Source organism: Bubalus bubalis, chromosome 1, assembly GCF_019923935.1.
Source record: "Bubalus bubalis isolate 160015118507 breed Murrah chromosome 1, NDDB_SH_1, whole genome shotgun sequence".
NCBI lineage: Eukaryota > Metazoa > Chordata > Mammalia > Artiodactyla > Bovidae > Bubalus > Bubalus bubalis.
In genome coordinates this window covers 198,872,670-198,893,280 of record NC_059157.1, presented here as the reverse complement: position 1 = coordinate 198,893,280, position 20,611 = coordinate 198,872,670, and the positions used below count along the sequence as shown (strand labels likewise).

At 53.0% G+C, this 20,611-nt stretch overlaps 2 protein-coding genes across 12 annotated transcripts in view; one reads left to right on the top strand and one right to left on the bottom strand.

Moving 5' to 3' along the window:
* TBC1D5 (TBC1 domain family member 5) overlaps positions 1-18,525 on the top strand; it is a 586,162-nt gene extending 567,637 nt beyond the window's left edge. For all 10 annotated transcript variants that reach the window (XM_025287205.3, XM_025287148.3, XM_044938556.2 and 7 more), the window contains 3 exons: positions 12,612-12,691; positions 13,555-13,668; positions 14,603-18,525. In XM_025287205.3, the coding sequence (XP_025142990.3) occupies positions 12,612-12,691; positions 13,555-13,668; positions 14,603-14,884 (476 nt within the window). In that variant the 3' untranslated portion in view covers positions 14,885-18,525. The remainder of the gene's footprint in view (positions 1-12,611; positions 12,692-13,554; positions 13,669-14,602) is intronic.
* Positions 17,036-20,611, bottom strand: part of PLCL2 (phospholipase C like 2) — a 210,074-nt gene continuing 206,498 nt past the window's right edge. For both annotated transcript variants that reach the window (XM_025286467.3, XM_025286552.3), the window contains one exon: positions 17,036-17,415. In XM_025286467.3, the coding sequence (XP_025142252.2) occupies positions 17,236-17,415 (180 nt within the window). In that variant the 3' untranslated portion in view covers positions 17,036-17,235. The remainder of the gene's footprint in view (positions 17,416-20,611) is intronic.

Genomic DNA, 20,611 nt, shown 5'->3' with positions numbered 1-20,611 from the left:
GTGGCCCATGGAGTCCTGGGCCTTACTTGCCTCCTTCCTGCAAGCTCTGTGTTTCGTGTTAGAAAAGGTCTCTACTGGATCACCTACAATTTGCTTCAGGAACTCCCTGCTGCTTAACAAAATGTTTAGACTTCACCTTGTGACCGTTCTCAGCCCGCTTGCGGGCATCCTTCCCTTCCATCCTCCAGGGCCCAGCATCGTAGTTTGGGAGGAGATGAGGGAAATCAGACACATACTCTCGTGGACATGCCAGTGCTGTTCTGTGAGTGTGGGGCATTGTGAGGAGTCAGAACACACTCCCCCTGTGAGGGCGCACCAGAGAACCACCGAGCGCTCTTCCCTCTAGCGGGGTCCCCAGCCTGGCCCGTCTCGGGGCCTTCACTGGAGACAGACTACATCACACTCCGTCCGTTGCCCAGCCTGTCAGGCAATGAGTCCATTACATGCGGCCAAAATGGCTGCATTTGGATGCAGCCCAAATGCACTGGCCTTGAGCCAGTAACAAGTGATCTCTTACAAGCTTGGAGCCGCGCGTGGCCCGCATGGCCGACTGCCTCCCCAGGTCTCCCCGGGCCACGTCCCCGCGTCTCCCCAGCTGCCTCCCCATGTCTCCCCAGGCTGTGTCCCAGCCCTGCTCTGCCCTCAGCTTCCCTCCATCCTCCAGGGAGAGGGCGCCGGAGGAGGAGACAGCGGGAGAAACCCTGAAGGCGGGTCCCTTCACATCCAGTCCCCGCCACTCCAAAACTGTTCATACACTTCTTCACGGTCAACTTTTTAAATTCAGATAAATTAATTTTATACGAATCTTACAGCATCGCAGTTTAAAGTGCATCCGAAAGAAGTAATGAAGAGGTAGTTTATAAATAACTGATGTATAGTCCATAATTAATTTTATTATTTAAATTCAAGTTTAATTTTAAAGTAACCATGAGTATATGTGTGTGTGTACACACTGTGTAATTTTTGCTTCTCTGGCTACATGGGTGACCTTTGTGTTACTCAACTTGGGGTTTTGACCAAAGTAGAAGAACAAAGACATGACTGCAAATATTTACTCTAGGAGTTCTAGAAAAATCTGGTAGTGGGATGTTTCCAAGTTGTTTGGTCCACATAGCAGCTTTTAAAGCAGCTTTTACTTAAGCCTCAGGATTTCCAAACAGCTTTTACTCTTTTAGGCAGCACTAAAAGAACATTTTTCTCATTGCATGGGATGGGAAGCACTTTTTAATTAAAGAAAACCTCTTATCAGCTGTGAATTCTCAGCTAACCTCAAAAGCAGATTTGTTTTGTGTATATGTTTCACTTTCAGCCAGAATCCCTTCACACGGCTGTCGACTTCTCTTTGCTGTGGAAGTAGCCTGGCTGCATCTTCATGGTGGGGTTGAGAATCCCTGGCCCTGGGGCCTATGGATTCATTTTATTTCATCCGCATATGTAACGCTTTATCACAGGGTGTTCCTGGGTTGTAGGCAGTTTGGATTTTAACCAAAATTTGAGGAAAGCGTAAAGGCTGAGGTGTGAAGCTCTCGATTTAGTTTTTTACTTATTATATCCTTTAAAAATGACTTTAATACTCTCATATTTTTCTCCATATAAACTTTTCTGTTTTTCCGGATTAGTAAAGTAGTGCAACAGTTGAAACTGAAAAACCCACTGGTAAGTGATTGATTATAATGTAGTGATGCAGTCTTTATAAAGGTTAAAATACATAAGCATAAGGAGATGTTCATGATGTATTATGAAGTGAAAATAGCAGGTGGCAGTAGAATGTATTTGATGTGGAAATAACCATCGACTGTGGTGGCCTGAGTGAGGAAGAGCACAGACGGACTTTCCAAGGGGCTGGTCTTCCTCTCTGCTTGGAAAGCCTGCAGCTGCCTCAGGTGCCTGTACCTGGCACCTTGGGGGTGATCTGTATGCTGCAGGCACGAGTCCCCTCTGAGACCAGCTGCTGGGGTTCCCCTGATGGTCTGCTGGGAACAACTTGGCGCTTCCACTGCAGGGGGCATGGGTTCAGTCCCTGGGCAGGGAACTGAGATCCTGCATGCCATGGGCAGAGCCAAAAAAAAAAAAAAAAGCAGCTGCAGTGATACCTAAGCAGGAGAGACAGGCTCACAGGCAGCATACAGACACGGGGTTGAAACCAGACTCGGTCACTTCTGAGATCAGCCTGCTTGTGATCGTACATAAAATGGATTTGCCAAGATCTATCTCACCAGTTCATTGCCAAGACTAAGATATTTTTAAAGCCTTGCACAAGGCCTTCCCTCTTAGCCAGTGGTTAAGAATCTGCCTTCCAATGCAGGGGACGCAGGTTCGGTCCCAGGTCAGGGACTTAAGATCCCACATGCCACGGGGCAGCTAAGCGTGCACACTATGGAACCCGCGTGTCAGCACGGACGATCCTGCGTGTCGCAACTAGGACCCGACGAAGCCAAGCCTAAATAAATACATAAAGCCACCACTGGTTGAGTGTGCAACACAAATCCTCTCCTTCCTCTTGGCCATTTTTTTTTTAATTTAAAGTCTTTGTTGAATTTGTTACACTATTGCTTCCATTTTATGTTTTGGTTTTTTGGCCCCAAGGCCCGACCAAGGATCAGACTTAAACCCCCTTCCCTGGAAGGTAAACCTTAGCCATTGGACCAGCAGGGAAGTCCCCTTCCCCTTAACTCTTAGCTGCCCCTTTTGGTGGCCCATCCTGGGAGATCCCGCCCGCCCACGACCAGAGGAGCTGAGCAGTGACTGGTTGGGGCCCCATGGCTGGACAGTGAGAGCTGGGAGCAGCCCTGTTGAGTGTCCCTCGGTCAGACCATGTGCAGGGATGCTGGGATTGGATCTGCAGGGCCTCACATTAGGTGTGTGAGTGCTCTGAGCAAGAACAGCCTGCCCAGAACTGCGTGGCACCTTTGCTCCTCTCGGCAAAAGCCCTGCTGAGCCTGGCCGCCTGCTCCCAAGGGACCTGAGGTGGCCTCAGATTCTCATCCCTCCCCTGCCCTTTTCTGACGTTAAGTATTTTCACTGAGTTCCTCTCAAGGAAATTCTGTATCAGTCTATGTTATTGTCAGATGTGCAGTGATATCTTAAAATGTCAAGTACAGTTCAAGACTATCTTTTTAACAAAACAGATACAGAGAAAAGCATCTCAGTTAAAAATTACAGAAAGACATTTGTTTAAATGGCCCTTTAATTACAGAGGTAATAAAACTGACTCGTTAGCAGTTTTATTTCCTTATGGTCCCAGAACCCAAAACTGAAAGCATTATTTATCAAAAATCTACCAAAATTCTCAGTTTATTGCCTCCATGTAATTGAGCTTTGTCAATTCAAAGATTTAGAGACAGGAGTTGAAAATGTATCTTTTATGAAATCTAAACTAACCCAATCAACTTGACAGGACTTTCCACGTGTTCATTTCCTGTTGCTATAGTCACACCCCTCCGTCACGCTGACGACTGACAGCATGAACCTCGGCGGCTGAGTCGGGCTATTTCTAGGCTTGCCATCGCTCACACATAATTGCACGTGGGTGAGCTGCCTGCGCTTCTCTGATCTGTGAGCTGCTCCCAGGGGAGGGGCTTCCAGCCTCCGTTAGGTATTTAGTTTGCCGCAGCTCGTCCTTTCATCGGTGGTTCACACAGTGGGAGGGTGAAACGCAGTGAATCAGGGGGGTTAGAGCTATGCCGCCCGGCAGGCCTCAGACTGCTGTCGAGGTGGGCACCCTCCAGGCCATCAGGGCCGTCGCTCGTTTCACAGACGAGGAAACCGAGAGCCAAGGCCTGGGCGGGACGAGGGACACAGCTCGCCGGCGCAGGTGCCAGGGCCTGTCGCAGGTCTCGGCTGCTCTTCCGTGCTCCTGCGGAGGCCCTGCTCCAGTCAGGAGCCAGACGTCGGGTCTGCCGTCTTAGCGCACCCATCCACGCCAGTTTTGCACTTGTCTTAATATTTATGCAAGAATTAGCTGTAAGAAGAGGTCATTTTTGAAAATTACTTTATTTGCCTCTGCAAGAGCTTTATGAATCTGATTTGCTGATATTTAGCAAAATAGCATTCAATAGACGTTTTTGAAAGTGTTTAACAGGCAATTAACTAGTGACATCTGAGAGACAGAGAAGGAAACTGATCACAAGGCAGCTCTCCCTCTGTCAATCACATTGTGCTGAAAGCTCTTTGTAATTATTAAGAATGTGAAACTTTGCATTTAATTGCAGGATGAGAGCTACTTCTCCTGAGAGTCTTGTTAGCAGATTTTGACTTGAAGCTCTGAAGGTCTGCACTTCCAACAGCCCCCAGGGCACCTGGTGATACTGACCCGTGACAAACACCAAGCAGCAAGAGAACTTAAGGTCACTGGGCAAAGTGCAGCTCATGTGTCCCTAACACTGTTAGTGCGTCCCTGCCCCCGCCCTGCAGGCACACGTGTGGGAACTCTGTGGGAGGAGTGCTCCCCCCGCCCCCGCCACCATCTGAGGCAGCCTGCACACGCCTAACACCAGCGCTGCGCTCAGCCTCTTTCCAGCCCTGCTCGCTCCTCGTGGAAGGCACTTCCCCCCAGATTTGATTATCAGAAGCTTTGGAAGTGTATTTCTTGCAACAACCTTATGCATGCTAGGTCACTTCAGTCTTAGCAACCCTCTGCAACCCTAGGGTCTGTAGCCCGCCAGGCTTTTCAGTCCATGGGATTCTCCAGGCAAGGATACTAGAGTGGCTTGCCATGCCCTCCTCCAGGGCATCTTCCCAACCCAGGGGTCAAACCTGAGCCTCCTGTGGCTCCTGCATTGCACGCGGATTCTTTGCCACTGAGCCACCTGAGCAGCCTGTACCAACCCTACACCTGTTGGGAAAACCTCAGCAAACTATACGCTCTCTTAGCCTTTCTTGGGCTCCGAGAACACCTCCCTGCTCACATGGCCTCAGTGCGGGTGTTTCATCTTTCACCATTTTGTTTTCCATCTTATGGCTCTCACCATCTTCCCACCCACTTTTCCAAACTGAATATCTTTCACTGTCTTTGTCTTTTTTAAATATAATTCCCAGATCCTTTATCTTTTTTTTAAGTAGTTTATTTGTTTTAATTTGGGGCTAATTACTTCACAGTATTGTGGTGGTTTTTGCCATACTCTGACATGAATCAGCCACGAGTGTGCATGTGACCCCCCCATCCTGAGCCCCCCTCTGCTTTATCTTTCTAAACTGTGTCTGATCGCCTAACCTGTCTCCCCATCTCCACACCAGGCTGCTTTTCCACTTCCTCTAACCCCAGCCCATCCAGCTCATGACCCAGGGGGCAAAAGACTTGTCCATCCCATCCCCTACCTCAGCAGAAACAGTCCTGCCACCAAAAGCCCAAAGGTTCAAGGACCCTGTGGCTCAGGCTGAACCTAAGAGCTTGTGAGTGGGGGCAGGTGGGGCCTGGGACAAGGAAGCTGACCGTCGCCGCCGCAGCGTGTCCAGCTCCCAGCTGAGCAGCAGCACTTAACTGTCCATGAGTCATCGGCTGGGCAAACTCTTGTGGCCTGAGATTCGCAAAGAGTATGTCCATCTTAAGCCAGTTGTGAGGGTCTTATTTGACTAGGTGATGTAATTTTAAGATAACCTTAGCCAGACTTCTATCTCGTTGCTCCCAAGTGAGAGGGGATGGTGGTAAAAACCCCAGGCTGTTTCCTATTAGTGAGGTCCTCGCCGTGTTTCTGCTTTTATTTTTAGAAATACATGTTCTTCCAAAGGCATCTAACCATTACTGGAGCTTAGAGACCTTCTAAGTTGAAGAATATAATCAGCGTCTCTCCTAGTGGACTTGACGGTAGCAGCCGTATCATGAACAGGATAGATTTTACCCTGAGAAGCCATGCGCCATGCCGGGCTCTTGGCTGGCAGGCAGGTAAATCCTAAGAAAAGAATCCAGAGTCTGTTGAGATCAGTGCAGGTTTGGAACTCTGAGCTGAGCACACTCAGTTCACTTAGAACTATTTATTGACCTGAAGACTTGTAATGCACGTATTGATGCAGTCTTCCCTTGGGTTTCCTAAGTATCGCTCCTCTCCCAGTGCTGAGTGTACAGTCTTCAGCCATTCTGGCAGCTGGATTCGAGTAGGACCCTTGACTATATTTTCTGTGTGATCTGCTCTTTTGCTTTCTAAGAAAAAACTGCCCATGGAGCATCAGACTCAGTCCTTGGCTCTCAGTAGACCGTCACTAACCACGTTCCCTTCGCCTGCCCCTCAATCCAGGACCCATGTGATCACGTTCATGTCCCTTCATTCTTCATCCGAAAAACATCTCACCCACATGTATTCCTCAAGAGATAGAACCAGCCCTCATGCTGGCTGGAAAGCCTCACATTGGCCATTAAGCCAGTATTTCCTCAGTACCTGCCCTTGGATATGAAAACGGGTTTGGGGAGCAGCTGGTTGGGGGTGGAGTGAAATGGAGGAGTGCCTTTAAAGTCAAGCTCAAGGTGAATGGAAGAGGAGAGCGAAGCTTCAGAGTAGGGGGAGAGCACAGAGACTGTATACCTCATTAGCAGTGCCTCAAGTGACACAGGGCTCCAGGGAAGCCAGCAGTCCCCCCGGAGCACCAGCGAGCTGAGGCATTGGGGGCTGGGGCTCTAAGGCCAGGGATGCAGTGAGCAGGCCTGTCTGCAACTGAAGACCAGGACGTGCCGTGCAGAACCGGGCGGTTTCGGGGGACTTTTAGTCGTGGGGCCTCGTCTCTGAGTGGCAGTGACAAGAGTGAAGGATAAGCAGGACAGGGCCCAGCGAGTGGGTCCCTGCAGAGGGGAGGCCGGATGCTTGAATGGGTTATATTGATATACTGTTATATTGATGAGATTTTTGTGGAATTTCCACAGAAGTGGTTAGTTTTACGAATTTTTCCCCCTTTTATTTCGATGTCCCAACATCTGTAATGGGTAATGCTTAAATATAAGGAGATTATAAAGAACATAATCTTCCTTCTTCACAGAAACAAAAGGAAAGAGCCTTTATATCATCATTTATTCTGCCTCTTACTAGAAGGAAAAATGTGCGTTACTTTGAAAATTTTAAACATTTCACGTTTCTGCCTTTAATATCATGAGGTATGAAAAGATACTATGTTTTTCCTTTTTTACATACAGATTCGACTTAAATTAGTGCATTAGTGACTGAGAAGTTGTATGTTAGTAAAAGGGTTATGAACACTGCCTTGAATCACTGTGTGGTGGAACTGGCTAGGCGAAGGCTTTACTCGGTCAGTAGTTTGTGAGTTAAATAAAAATGTTTGCATTCAGGGCATTTAGCAGCCTCTGAAGGTAATCTGTTTGGACTTGGATTTCTAAACCCTGAATTGCTTATGTGCAGCTAGTTAGCTCAGTTGATTAGAGCTGAAGTTTAGCCTTAAAATGATGGAGAAGGCAATGTCAACACGCTCCAGTATTCTTGCTGAGATCGTCCTTGGACAGAGGAGCCCGGTGGGCTACCGTCTGTGGGGTCGCAAAGAGTTGGACATGACTGAGCTACTGAGCACGCAGCCTGAAAAAAAGTGCACGTTTTTGTCTGTGTCTGCTTTCGGGGGAGAAGATCTTGGTTTCCGTCAGCGTCAAAAAGGTGAACTCTGACTGAATCCAGGAAGCCAGGCGGGAGAGCTGCGGGCGGGAGGCCCTGCTGAGGACACCGAGCTCAGGCTCCTCTCCTCGGGGTGCGCCCTGCCCGCGGCCCCTTCCATTAGAGGGCCTGGGCGCTCTGCCCGGGGACGGGCAGTCTGGCTGCTGTACGAGGCGAAGGGCGTCCTACCCAGTTCTCATCCACCCGCATCCGTGCCGGTGACCTTCTGTGGAAGTGGCGTCTTGACAGACGTCCTCACGGTGGGAGGACGGCAGGAGGGAGCACCTCCAGGGACCCACGGGCAGCGCGCCCGCCCCACGGCTCTGACCCGGCCCTCCGCCGCGAGCGCGCGTTCCCCTCGTTTTCAGCCACAACGCTTGTCCATTAGCTTCTGGTCCGTTAACCCCCGAGACAATTGACACACCAGGAAGCTATTTATGAATTTTTCTTAGAGCAGCCCAGAGGCAGGCAGTGTGGACAGGTGCTGTTGCCGCGGCCCTGGGACCGTCGTCCACGAGCTCTTGAGGGGACCCTCGGGGCTCCTGCTGCCTTCCAGGGGCACGCGGGCAGGGGAGGCCCCAAAGGCACAGAGTCAGCCCCCGGGGCGCCTTCCAGAGGCTCCTGGGGCTTCCCTCACGGCGCGGGCCTCGGCTGTCACCCGGGGCAGGGGGCATGGAAGCGTCTGGGGAGGGACTTGGGGGGTGCCCACCAGCGCGCGCCGGCCTAAGACTCCAGAGACAGCGGCCGTGAGGTTGGGGCCGCGGCTGCCGTGCTGTCAGCGGAAGAGAACACGGGAAGAGGAGGCCCTGAGGAGCAGGGGGGCTTCCCACGGAGGCTGATGGACCAGAGGCTTCTGCTGCTCTGGCTCCTTACCCACCGCTGCCCTCTATTTTCCCGCCAGCACGGCCACTGCACCCTGAAGTCCTGGGGCTTATGGGAGTGTGCCAGCAAGGCGGGGCGTCCCGGGGGCGGGGCGTCCCGGGGGCGGGGCGTCCCGGGGGCGGGGCGTCCCGGGGGCGGGGCGTCCCGGGGGCGGGGCGTCCCGGGGGCGGGGCGTCCCGGGGGCGGGGCGTCCCGGGGGCGGGGCGTCCCGGGGGCGGGGCTCCTTGTCCATGGGGTCGCGGTCCCAGGTGGCCAGCAGGACGTGGTGAGACCTCAGCTCTGAGTGGGAGAGTCAGTCTACACACTCAGACTCGGATGTGCGAAACTCTTGCTCCGAAGTTCCATTCCCAGCAATGGCAGCCCGAGACGTAACTCTGCCGGTTAAAGGCAGACTTGCTGCTTTACTGGTCCCCCGTCTCGTCTGGACCGAGGACCACAGCTAGTTTCTCCGCCCTGTCTCCTCGCCCTGCCGGGGTGAGTCAGGACTCTGGGGTCTCCCTTGTCTCTGTTGTTGGAGGAAGGGCCTCTGAGTGCCCTCCGGTCCCTGCTGGCCTCTGTGGATGGCTCTGTCCCCGCCAGAGCTTCTGATTGCCCTGTCGGCCTGAACCCTCGGCCCTGAAGGCCTTCGGTCCCTAGTGCTTCAGCCATGGGCCCCAGCACGTTGAAGGCAGGAACAGGCGCTGTGGCCGAGCCTTTTGGCTTCAGGCGGTGCTCCCAGCAGACCATCCAGGAGGCAGCAGGAGGTCACAGTCCCCGGGGCAAGCAGGATGCGCACAGCGCTTGCTCTCCACAGTCACCTCTCTTCCTGGCCCCCGGAGCTAGACATGGGCTCCACGGGCCTCCCTCCACTAGATCCTCAGGCACGAGACCCCTGGGCTTCCTGCCGAAGCCCTGGAGCCCCCACACCCACCGGCCGGGCTCCCTACCGGCCCCGGGAACAGAGCCCTGCGCCCTCACGGCTCAGTGGGCCAAACTTCTGCCTTTCCAAAGCGCCCAGGCAGTGCTCCGCCTCCCAGCTCAGCCCTAAAAGCCCAGGCAGAGTCGTCAACACAAAGGCAACCTTTTCAGTCCTCCCAAAGACCTACAGAACTGTCTCGTCAATTTTCTGCATTTGGTTGTCGTTAATGTCTTGTTGAGTGGATTTTGTGTGTGTATGTGTGTTTATTGAGAGAGAACAAATTGTTACAGGCTTTTAAGGAAACCAGAAACATTCAGTCTCTAATTATATCTGTTATCCCATTCCCATTCATCTTGCTTTCTTGTTTTGAAGCAGGCCTGTCTAATAGCCAGAAACTCCAGTCACATTCTGAATAAATTCAGGCTGCTGTTTTTCTGCTGTTGTCTGTAAGAGGACTTGTCAGCATGGTCTGTAGATTTATTCTTGGTGAAGATTCTAATAAAGTGTCAGGCTGGACTTATATTGATGGGACTTAGTCTTTGCCTTGCCCCTTGCTGGAAATACTTTTTGGACGAAAAGCTATGAAAAACCTAGATCACATATTAAAAAGTTAAGACATTACTTTGTCAACAAAGGTCCATCTAGTCAAAGCTATGGCTTTTCAAGTAGTCATGTATGGATGTGAGCATTGGACCATAAAGAAAGCTGAGAGCCGAAGAATCGATGCTTTTGAACTGTGGTGTTGCAGAAGACTCTTAAGAGTCCCTTGGACTGCAAGGAGATCCAACCAGTCCATCCCAAAGGAGATCAGTCCTGAGTGTTCATTGGAAGGACTGATGTTGAAGATGAAACTCCAGTACTTTGGCCACCTGATGCGAAGAGCTGACTCATTAGAAAAGACCCTGATGCTGGGAGGGATTGGGGGCAGGAGGAGAAGGGGACGACAGAGGATGAGGTGGCTGGATGGCATCACTGACTCGATGGACATGAGTTTGGGTGGGCTCCGGGAGCTGGTGATGGACAGGGAGGCCTGGCCCCTGGACAGTGCTGCAGTCCCTGGGGTCGCAAAGTCGGACACGATTGAGCAACTGAACAGCAACAACCAGGATCGCAGTATTTCGAAATGCAGGTTCCAAGGGTGTTTTTCCATGTTTGTTCAGTCGGTCACCACTCACCGTGCCCCTGAAGTTTGCCAGCTGTCCTGCTGAGGGCTGGGTGTAGCCCTGAGCCAGACCCCGCTAGGGGTGACGGCCAACCGGTAAGCCAGCGTCAGGTGTGACAGCGCTTTTGTCAGCGCCATAGAGGGGCTGACGGCAGGCGCCCTGAGGGTGGCCTGGGCACATGGTCTGGGTGGGCAGGAAGGCCGCTCCCAGGAGGATGCAGGAGAGCCGAGGATGGAGCCCCCAGGCCCCAGGCAGGCTGAGCGCTGCCCCCGCTCTCCTCCTGCGGGCACTGAGCGCGCCAGGGGCGGCCTGGGTGCCAGAGGCCGAGGGGCCAGGCCCAGAGCAGAGCCTCGAACAGCGTGATGGAGTGCAGGGCCGAGAGCCAGGCTCACGGGCCGAGTCATTGGGCTCCTGGTACGGCCCCAGGAAGGAAGGGAGCAGCTTTAGAGGAGGGTGAGCCTCTTCCTGCACGGGTTCTCAGCTCGGTGCTCGGACGGTGTCATAAAAATGTGTTTTAATTGCCACCCCCAACCAAGATGGAGAAGGACATGGCAACCCAGTGTTCCTGCCTGGAGAATCCCAGGGACTGGGGAGCCTGGTGGGCTGCCGTCTATGGGGTCGCACAGAGTCGGACACGCCTGAAGTGACTTAGCAGCAACAGCCCAACCAAGAGTCTCCAGAGGAGCCCTGTAGGGTGGGGGGCGCTTTCACTCACACACCCCCTCTTTAAGAACCCCCTCCCCAGAAGCACAGGCCCAGCAGCGCCGGGGGTCAGGCGCGCCATGCGGAAGGCCACAGCCCTCGCTCACCGAGGGGCTCGGTGAGCAGATCAGCGTGACGCCGGTGCTCAGAGCTGGCTCAGGGGGTCTTCGGGTCAAGTCTGCATGAAGGCCAGGCCCCCATGCAGACACAGAGACACAGCTCCGGTGACGGGGTTAGGTCCTGCTGACTCCACAGGCATCGCTATCTGGCGACAACCACAGTGCCGTGGGTTTGTCCTTTTCTTTTTACAATTTGTTGAATTGACAACATACTTTACTATTTATATTTTTTAAAGATTGTTGTTGTTCAGTTGCTAAGTCATATCCGACTCTTTGCGACCCCATGAACTGCAGCACTCCAGGCCTCCCTGTCCATCACCAACTCCCGTAGTTCACTCAAACCCATGTCCATTGCATTGGTGATGCCACCCAACCACCTCATCCTCTGTCATCCCCTTCTCCCCCTGCCTTATCTTTCCCAGCGTCAGAGTCTTCTCCAGTGAGATGGCTCTTCTCATCAGGTGGCCAAAGTATTGGAGCTTCAGCTTCAGCATCATTCCTTCCAATGAATGTTCAGGCTTAATCTCCTTTAGGATGGACTGGCTGGATCTCCTTGCTGTCCAAGGGGCTCTCAAGAGTCTTCTCCAACACCACAGTTCAAAAGCATCAATTCTTCGATGCTCAGCCTTCTTTATGGCCCAACTCTCACATCCATACATGACTACTGGAAGAACCATATATGGACCCTTGGTCAGCAAAGTGATGTCTCTGCTTTTTAATACACTAAGTTTGTCATAACTTTTCTTCCAAGGAGCAAACGTCTTTTAATTTCATAGCTGTAGTCAGTGTCTACAGTGATTTTGGAGGGCAGAAAATAAAATCTGCTACTGTTTCCACTGTTTTTAGATAGTTTCTTTAATTTCTGTCACCAGGAGGACCTGGTCTTTAGGCAGAGGAGGTGAATTAACAGCACTGAATCCTGGTATAGGAAGCCTAGCGGAAACGTTGGGTGAATGCTCCATGCTGTCCACCCCGTCGCAGGTCAGCAAGGGCAGCTCTGGGCTGTCAGCGGAAGTAAGACACTTCTGTCACTGTGAGAACACATTCATGGGACGCTGGTGGGAGGCTTTGTGTCCCAGGCTCTGTGCCCCCTCTCCTGTACCCAGCCCCTGCCCCGTGTCTGGCTGGGCAGAGCATCCTTGGTAGAAAGAGCTGCTGTGCAGTGTGGCAGAGGAATTCCCCGACTGGTCTGAAGTGATGGTGCGGCAGCAGATAAATTATACTCAGGGCATTAGTTATAAAATGTCATTCTTTTATTTTTCAGTAAATATTCAAGAAGTGATATTACAGGAAAATTTGGAAAAAGAGGATCAGCTTCTGGTTTCCCTGGCTGGACTAAAGCAGGTATGTCCGTTCATCTGACCTGGTGCCACCCAGGCCAGCCTTTTGTGCCCATCACCGGGGGGAGGGCACCCACATTGCCTTCCACACGGACCCCTCCTGCATGGCCCCGGCTCCTCCCAGCAGTCATGTCTGAGCAGCCTGCAGCCACTGGCCAGGGTGGTTCTCGGTCCCCCCACCCCCGACCTCTCGCCCCTTCCTCTCCGACGCTGCTACGGGGGGTGTGTCCCGCTCAAGTCCAGTTATGCCCCTGTAGACACGTGGACGTCCTGGGAGCACAAGGCCCAAAGAATCTCCTCCTCTAAGCAGCCTGGGCCCCTCAAGGGTTGTACTTGGCAGACAGATGGAGCATGAATGTCCATGAAGGGGTGCAGGGCTCTCACCGTCAGCCCGCCTGACTGGCCCTCAGCCGGGCGGGGCCACCCCAGAGCCGAGGGCGCTCCCTGGGCCGGGGTGGACACAGGGTGGAGGACCCCGGAGACTGCCCCAGGCCTGTCCCCATGAGGGCCTGGCCGTGCAGGCGGGGACGGCTCAATGTCATCCATAAGGCGGAGCTGGGTGTTTTTTGGTTCTTTCTTTCTTCCAGTCGTATATTCATACCCACACAAGAGAAGACTGGTCAGGGCACCTCCCTGGCGGCCCAGCAGTTAGGACTCCGTGCCTCCGCTGCAGGGACCACAGGTTCAGTCCCTGGTCAGGGAACTGAGACCCCACAAGCCTCGAGGCACAGCAAAAAAAACAAAAAAAAAAAAACAAAAGAAAAACCAGAGTGGTCAGTGGAGTCAGGGTCAGATGTACCCGAGGTTTGAGTGATGCTTAGAGGCAGACCCGCTGGCCTTTCTCACGGATCGTCTTCTTTGAAATAGATCAAAGACATCCTGAAGGGCTCCCTGCGTTTCAACCAGAGCCAGCTGGAGGCCGAGGACAGCGAGCAGATCAGCATCGCAGATGACCACTACTGCAGCGGCGCCGCCCCGCAGGTACCAGGCTCCCAGGGTGGGGCAGGCCGCCCTGCGGGCGCTCACGCGGGAGGAGCGAGAGCCCGGACCGCACGTGGGGGCGCTCACGCGGGAGGGGCGAGAGCCCGGACCACACGTGGGGGGCGCTGCACACAGCTGTGCGCGGTGTGGACTCGGGGCGGTGCCATCCACTGTGCACCGGCGGCTCCCGCACTTGGGCAGCGCACACCTGGACTTCTGCATGTCCTTTAGGAAGCCCCGGAAGCCGGCTCTCTGCCTGTTCCTGGTCGGATGGCTGCAGCCCTGGCTTCCCTTCCCCTTTCGCAGGGGGAGTGCCGACCCTGCTTCCCCAATGCTGTCCAGAGTGTACTTCACTTGGCCGGAAGTTTTTTGGCCTTCAGGGGGAGGGACTTCTCAGCGTCCATCACCCCGTAAGCCACCTGGGTCAGGGAATGTTTTCTGCGAAGGCCCAGGGAGTGAATATTTTAGCAAAATCTCATCCAAGTTAACCTTCTCAAAAAGTAGCATCCAGATGCTTACAAACTGTTTATTTTTTTATGATTTTAAAGAAGCAGAACGGCATTTTCAAATGGGACTCTTTAAGCTTTAAGAGTGCTCTTCCAGCAGAGAGCCCTGTGAGGTCCTTTCTCGCAGCTCCGCTCTTTGGCAGAGGCCCTTCCCGGTCCATGTGTTTGTAGACCCTCCCAGTGCCCCCCACCGTCCTGGGAGACCCCGGTGCTCGAGGGATGAGCGGGCGCCAGTGACTGGACTCCAGGCGGGCCAACCTGTGCCTGGATATCTGCCCCGACTCGCACAGGAGTGGGACGAAACCAGAGGCCGGCCCCCGCGGGCGGGACAGACCCAGACCCCTCGGAGGAGCCCCCTGCCCGCGGGAGGAGCCAGGGCCCGCCCAGCGCCCCTCACCGCGCCTCCTCCGGCCCTGACCCCTTTGCAGGCCCCGCCAGCAGCCCCGGGTCGCCGGGAGCGGCCGGGCGCGGACGACTTCGTCCTGGTCTCCAAGGACTGCGAGGAGCGAGGCGCCGGGCTGAGCCCCTCGGGCCAGGCTCAGCCGCTGCGGCCGCTCCGGGGCGCCGCCCGGCCGGTGCTCGTGTTCTCCGACCCGCTGACCGGCCCGGCCTCCGCCTCCTCCAGCAACCCCAGCTCCAGCCCCGACGACGACAGCAGCGGCCACAGCAAGGACTCGGGCTTCACCATCGTGAGCCCCCTGGACCTCTGATGGCCGCCGGCCACCCCGCTGCCCCGGGAGACGCCCCTGCCCGCGCGCCCGGCCGGGTGCTGCCCTCGGGGCCTGCGTCGGAAGCCCACCGGGCAGCGCCAACCTCTCCTCCGCACTCCCGCCGTCCGGGGGAGGAGGAGCGGGCCTCCAGCCTCCCCTGGGGCGCCGGCGGACAGCTGGGGAGAGCTGGGCGCGGGCGCAGCAGGGCTCCAGTGTTCTCCAGCCTCAGACCCCACGTCCCCGGCTGTCAGCGCCCCTCCTCAGACAGCCGTCTTCACCTTCGGAATCTGAGCGTCGGAAAAGAAGGCCGAGAGCGCCAAGCCGGCCTTGCTGCGCGCCCCGCTGGCGCCCGCTGCAGCAGGGCCTCCAGGAGCCGGGGCAGCTCCCGGAAGGCCCCGCTTTCTCCTGTTGCTTGGCTCATCCCTTTGAAGAGAAGGTCAAAAGAGGGTTGACCTTTGCAGTGTGGAAATCCGGACTGACCCTGCGCTGGGTCACTCCCCCGCCAGACTCTGAGCTCAGGCAGCACAGCTTACCGCTCTTGTCCCCAGCCTCTGCTCTGGGAAAGGAAGTGTTGGATGGAATGACCCTGGGTTCTCAATTTTGCTGATGCTAAAAGCCTATGTGAACCGCAGAAATGACATGTGCCTTGCTCCCATTTAAGTCACATACTAGCTAATACCTTCTGTTACTATAAATGTAGCAATTTCTTAATATTTTAAGTCTTTTTTATGATTTCTGGATTTTCACTGAATATTGCTATTTACTGGCCAGATAAGTTCAAGGATTGCTAACAGTAATCTAAATTACACATTATTTTATTTCTCAGTCTACAAATCTGCTTTTAATTTTTCACTATTTTCTACTCATTTTGTTTTTCCACGCAGAGTTCATTTCAGCACTAGGAGCCTCGGTTACTGGCTGGCTGCTCACCTGTGTGAGCAGGAAACTGCACTGTTACTATTCAGGTAACAGGTTTAATTTTCTAACTGGAATGATACTGAGTGAAGACCAGTGGACATGCACAGGCAAGCGATAAGAGCCGGGCTGAGGACGTATTCTGTAAAAGGGTATTTCAGGGTCTGGGCAGAAATAAAGTCAGTGTATCGGCCTGAGCAGATGCCGTGAGCAAAAAGTGAGACACCACAGTGCAGATCCCACAGTTATCCCACTCACTTACCCGAGTGGCTGAAAAGAAAATGGACAAATCTAAAAGCAGTTATTGAGGATTTAGAAACCTTTTACACTTCCAAAATTTGCGAGCAGTTTGGTTTGGGAGAAGCAGTCATTAGGCTGCAGTGTCCAGTAGCTCTTCCAAAATAGTGTGGCGTTTCACTGATCCAGAAAATAAAGTCTGGTGTTAACGAACAACTCAGCTGACCGGAGGAACACGGCAGCTGCCGCAGCCGCTCCACGTGCCCCTGGCCCACGGTCTGCACGGGGTCCAGGCTCGCCCCCCGCAGGACCTGAGAGGCTGAGAAGGGGCGAGGTGTTGGCTTCACAGAGAGCAGCCGCTGTGTAAAGTCGGGGCCACTGTATGTACCGAAAGCAAAATGCCAAACCAGACACGCCTCTGACAAAGCTGTTTACCAAGTCGCTGGCCACTCTTAGTAGAATTACCTTGAACTGGAAATTTTAAAAAAGTTAAACTTTGATTAAATGCACGCACTGCTATTGGAGAAATACCATAAATCATGTCTTTAATGCGGCCGCCGCTTCATACAGCGAGAGGCATGCACAGGGCATTGCTGCCACGCCGGTGCCTTGACGTGGCCTGCGCACCCAGCAGGGCCCAGCCAGGAGCGGCCGCCACCACAGTGCCCTGGAAGCCCGTGCTCTGCACGTTCAGGGGCTCGGGCTACTCACATTCTCAGTAAGCATGGCTCTCAGCAGGCATGCTGCCAGAATCACCCAGCACCCAGAGGCCCCGGCAATCATACGTAAGTAAAACTTCTTTTAGGATTTGGTTCCCCCCCACCCTGCCCAGTAAATACTGATTAGACCATACAGTCCATCTGCATCTTAAGACATTGTTTTCTGTTGGGAAAATGTCTGCTTCTCAATGGAACCAGAGTGGCTAGTCTGTTGTTCACATTGGAACTGAATTATGACGTCTTTGTATACAAATACAGCCTGTTTGGGCCAGGAAGAGAATTTCTTGTTAAAGAGTTTATTTGCCTCCATAAGCAGGGTTGCTACATACATTCACAGTTTTAAGAGACTGCAATTAGCTATTCCAGTTGTGCTTTAAAATCCCCATATTATTTTCATTAGTGAGTGCAAAGCGAACGTCCCATCCGGCTGACAGTTGGTCCTAGAGTTACAGACTCTGTGATCATCTCTAGAAAGTCCGCTCATTCTCCAGTTTCATCGCTTGCCTTCTCGGGTATGACCTCGAGGCTCCGCCGCGGCTTCTGGACATCGGCGTTTTCTGTGCCCGGCTTGCTGAGTCCGCAGGAGACGGCCGCGTAGTGGATCTGCTTCAGGTTCTCCACGGTCTCGTTCTTGGCGTACTTCAAGAGGTCGGCTTGTCCCTGTGATGAGACACGCAATGAGACGGTATGAGCTGAGGCCTGACCCACAGTTAGTCTGCCAGCACAGGCCTCCACTGAGACAGAAAGATTTTGATGCCTCAAGAGGGCACATTTATTTCTGATAGCGCTGAATCCAAATAGGTCAGTTTTAACAACAACAAAAAAGTTTGTTCTCCCAGTTCTCGACAGCAGACTCCCAGGAGTGTGCTGCCCATTCAGCCTTTCCATTTTCTAGGGTATTTTATTTTTACATACATGGAATCAAGCAGTTATATTTTTCTTCAGTTTCCTTTTTTTTTCCCACCAAAAGTCATGTCTTGGCAATCTTTCCATGTCAGTATAGATCTACCATAGGGTGACAGAATTTTTAAAAACAAAATTCTCCAGGTAGTCTAGGGTAATTAAGGCAGTAATAACAAGAGTTCTTTATCTGCTTGAGTCTCACGTTCAGACAAGTCATCACAGCATTGTCAACAGACCAGACCGTTACCCAGCAGCGACACCAAGGACCCTTACGTGTGACAAACCCGGGCCTGGGAGCCGCCGGGCTTCACCCCCTCACGCCCACTTTGCTCTGCGCGCCTGCAGCTCCAGGCCCCCGGACCTGGCGCTGGGACGAGGAGGGTGTGAGGCTGGGAGGGCGCTCTCTGCGGCGGCATTCACGCCTGTCGCTTCAGAGCCCACTGAAGAGCAAAGGCTGCTGAAAATGGCGTCACCCACCCACGACCCAGGGGTCTGGATTTGGACACCGACCACACTAGCTTGGCAGTGTTTTCATTTGAGAAACTGAAACGCTATTTGGTTTCACACATTCTTCCAGTTTTATAACTAATTCCATTTTCTTTGTACCTTGAAAGACGTATAACAACCTTACAGGTCAAATAATTAAGGTTCTCAGAAAATAATCTTTAGACGATGTAGCTGAAGGCAGGGCTCTTGCTGACTGCTGCTCACCCAGGGCTGGGGCAGAGGCTGGAGCAGCCGAGAAAGGCATGACCTCGGCAGATGCAAAGCACCGGAGCCAGCAGCCGCCCAGCAGCAGTGGGCCCGTCCACAAGCTTACTGTGTGACCACAAAAGATGTCCTCATCAATAAAAACATTTCAAAGCATATCGGTGTGACGCAGTTTTTTAATCACAATTCATTGCTCTTACTGAGCTAAAACATCAGGGATGCTATTATTTCAGTTAAGTTTGTCAAAGCTTTCTTGTCAAACTATCAGAAAAATGGAGGGCCCTCCTTCTGAGGTGCGTGACCGGTGTGGCCACAAAGGCTCTCCCACCCTCAGCCACCACATGCAGTGACCACGTGGCTGAGGCCAGAGAGTGGAGACGGCCACCTGCTGCCCCAGGGCTGGCTGGCACCTTCCTTCACGTTACACACAGCGGAGGGAAGAGGAAGAGGGCATTCGGACCCCTCTGGGGGTCTGAGGAGGTGCCAGGTGCTGTTCGTCTTTAGGAAAACGGGAGTGCGGCTATGAGTGGCTGGAGTTCAGCATGTCTGGGGCCCACAAGGACTTCGAGGCTGCTCTGGAGCCAAAGCCCCCACCTGCAGGCTCACTCGGATGGGGGGTTCCGGGCTGCTTCCTGCTCGGCTTCCTGTCCACCCAGGAACAGCCTTCACTAATGTAGCCAAGCAGGATCCTGTGGGGCCTTCCCCAGACAGGACTTCCCTCCCACCCCCATCTGCTGCTTTAGCTCCTCTGAAGCACCCAGATAACTGTATCTGATGCACATTTCCTAAATTATTTCACAGATGTGAACCCCCCCACCACCACCAAATGGAAGATGTTAACTACCTGACGACCTTGAGCACATGGCCCCCAGGCCTCCTGGAGCCTAAGGACTGATAACGTTAACCCCTGTGACACCGCCCTGTCACCCTACCACCATCAGTCAATCAGAGAATTGTGCATGAGCGATCACATACCCTGGGACCCCTTTCCCTCCCCTGGCCTTTAAAAATGCTGTGCTGAAACACTTTGGAGAGTTTGGGGGTTTGCGGACACAACTACCCTTCTTGCGTGACCCTACGGTAAACCTTTCTCTGCTCCAAACTCCAGTGTTTGGTGGCGTCTGGCTTCACGCTGTGTCAGGCACACAGACACGTTCGCCAGGGATTTTCATAGGCCAGCCAGGAGTGCGTGCCTGTGACAGGCTGACCCAGCCAGAGGCAGCCCCTCCCTGAGTCCCAGCGGCTTCCAGGGTACATTTCACTCTGGGGATGTCAGAGGCAGTGCCCCTGACAGCTGCGAACCACCCCCGGGCACAAGGCTGCTTGGGACTGAGACATGCAGCGCTGTGGCCCCCTTCAGTGTCACCTGGGGCCCCCTTCAGTGTCACCTGGGGCCCAGTCGCTCCAGCTTGTGCACGCGAGGCTTGTGTGTGATGTCCCCGTCGGGTGGGTTTTGCTTGTGGCAGAGCACTGGTTGGAATGTTCCTCTTTGGACAAGGTCATTCAGCTTCATTTCTGATGGGACATCTGTTGGGGTTCTCCCTTTTTGTGACTAGGGAACTGACCCTGAGAGACTGATTTGAACTGTTTTTGCTTGATATTTGATAGCATCAATCATAGGTAATAATTAGGTATGGATGATCAGAGCTCTGCTCCATCCTAGAGTCCCCTGGCATATTCTTGCAAAACTGGGAAATCTTTAGCTATCCTCCATTAATCCTCCAACTAATTCCTATCCTTCTAAAACTCTTCCATGAAATTGCAGAGGAAGGAACACTTCCAAACTCATTCTTTGAGGCCGCTATCACCCCGATACCAAAACCAGACAAAGACAACACAAAAAAGAAAATCACAGACCAATATCACTGATGAACACAGATGCAAGAATCATCAAAATTCCAGCAAACAATTCAACAACACATTACAAAGATCATACACCATGAGCAAGTCAGGTTTATCCCAGGGATGCAAGGATTCTTCAGTATATGCAAATCAATCAATGTGATTAACAAATTGAAAGATAAAAACCATATGATAATCTCGATAGATACAGAAAAAGCTTTTGACAAAATTCAACACCCATTTATGATAAAAAAAAAAAACTTCAAAAATGGGCATAGAAGGGCAAAATAATAAAGGCCATATATGATAAACCCACAGCAAACATTCTCAATGGTGAAAAACTGAAAGCATTTCCTCTAAGATCAGGAACAAGACAAAGGTGGCCACTCTCACCACTATT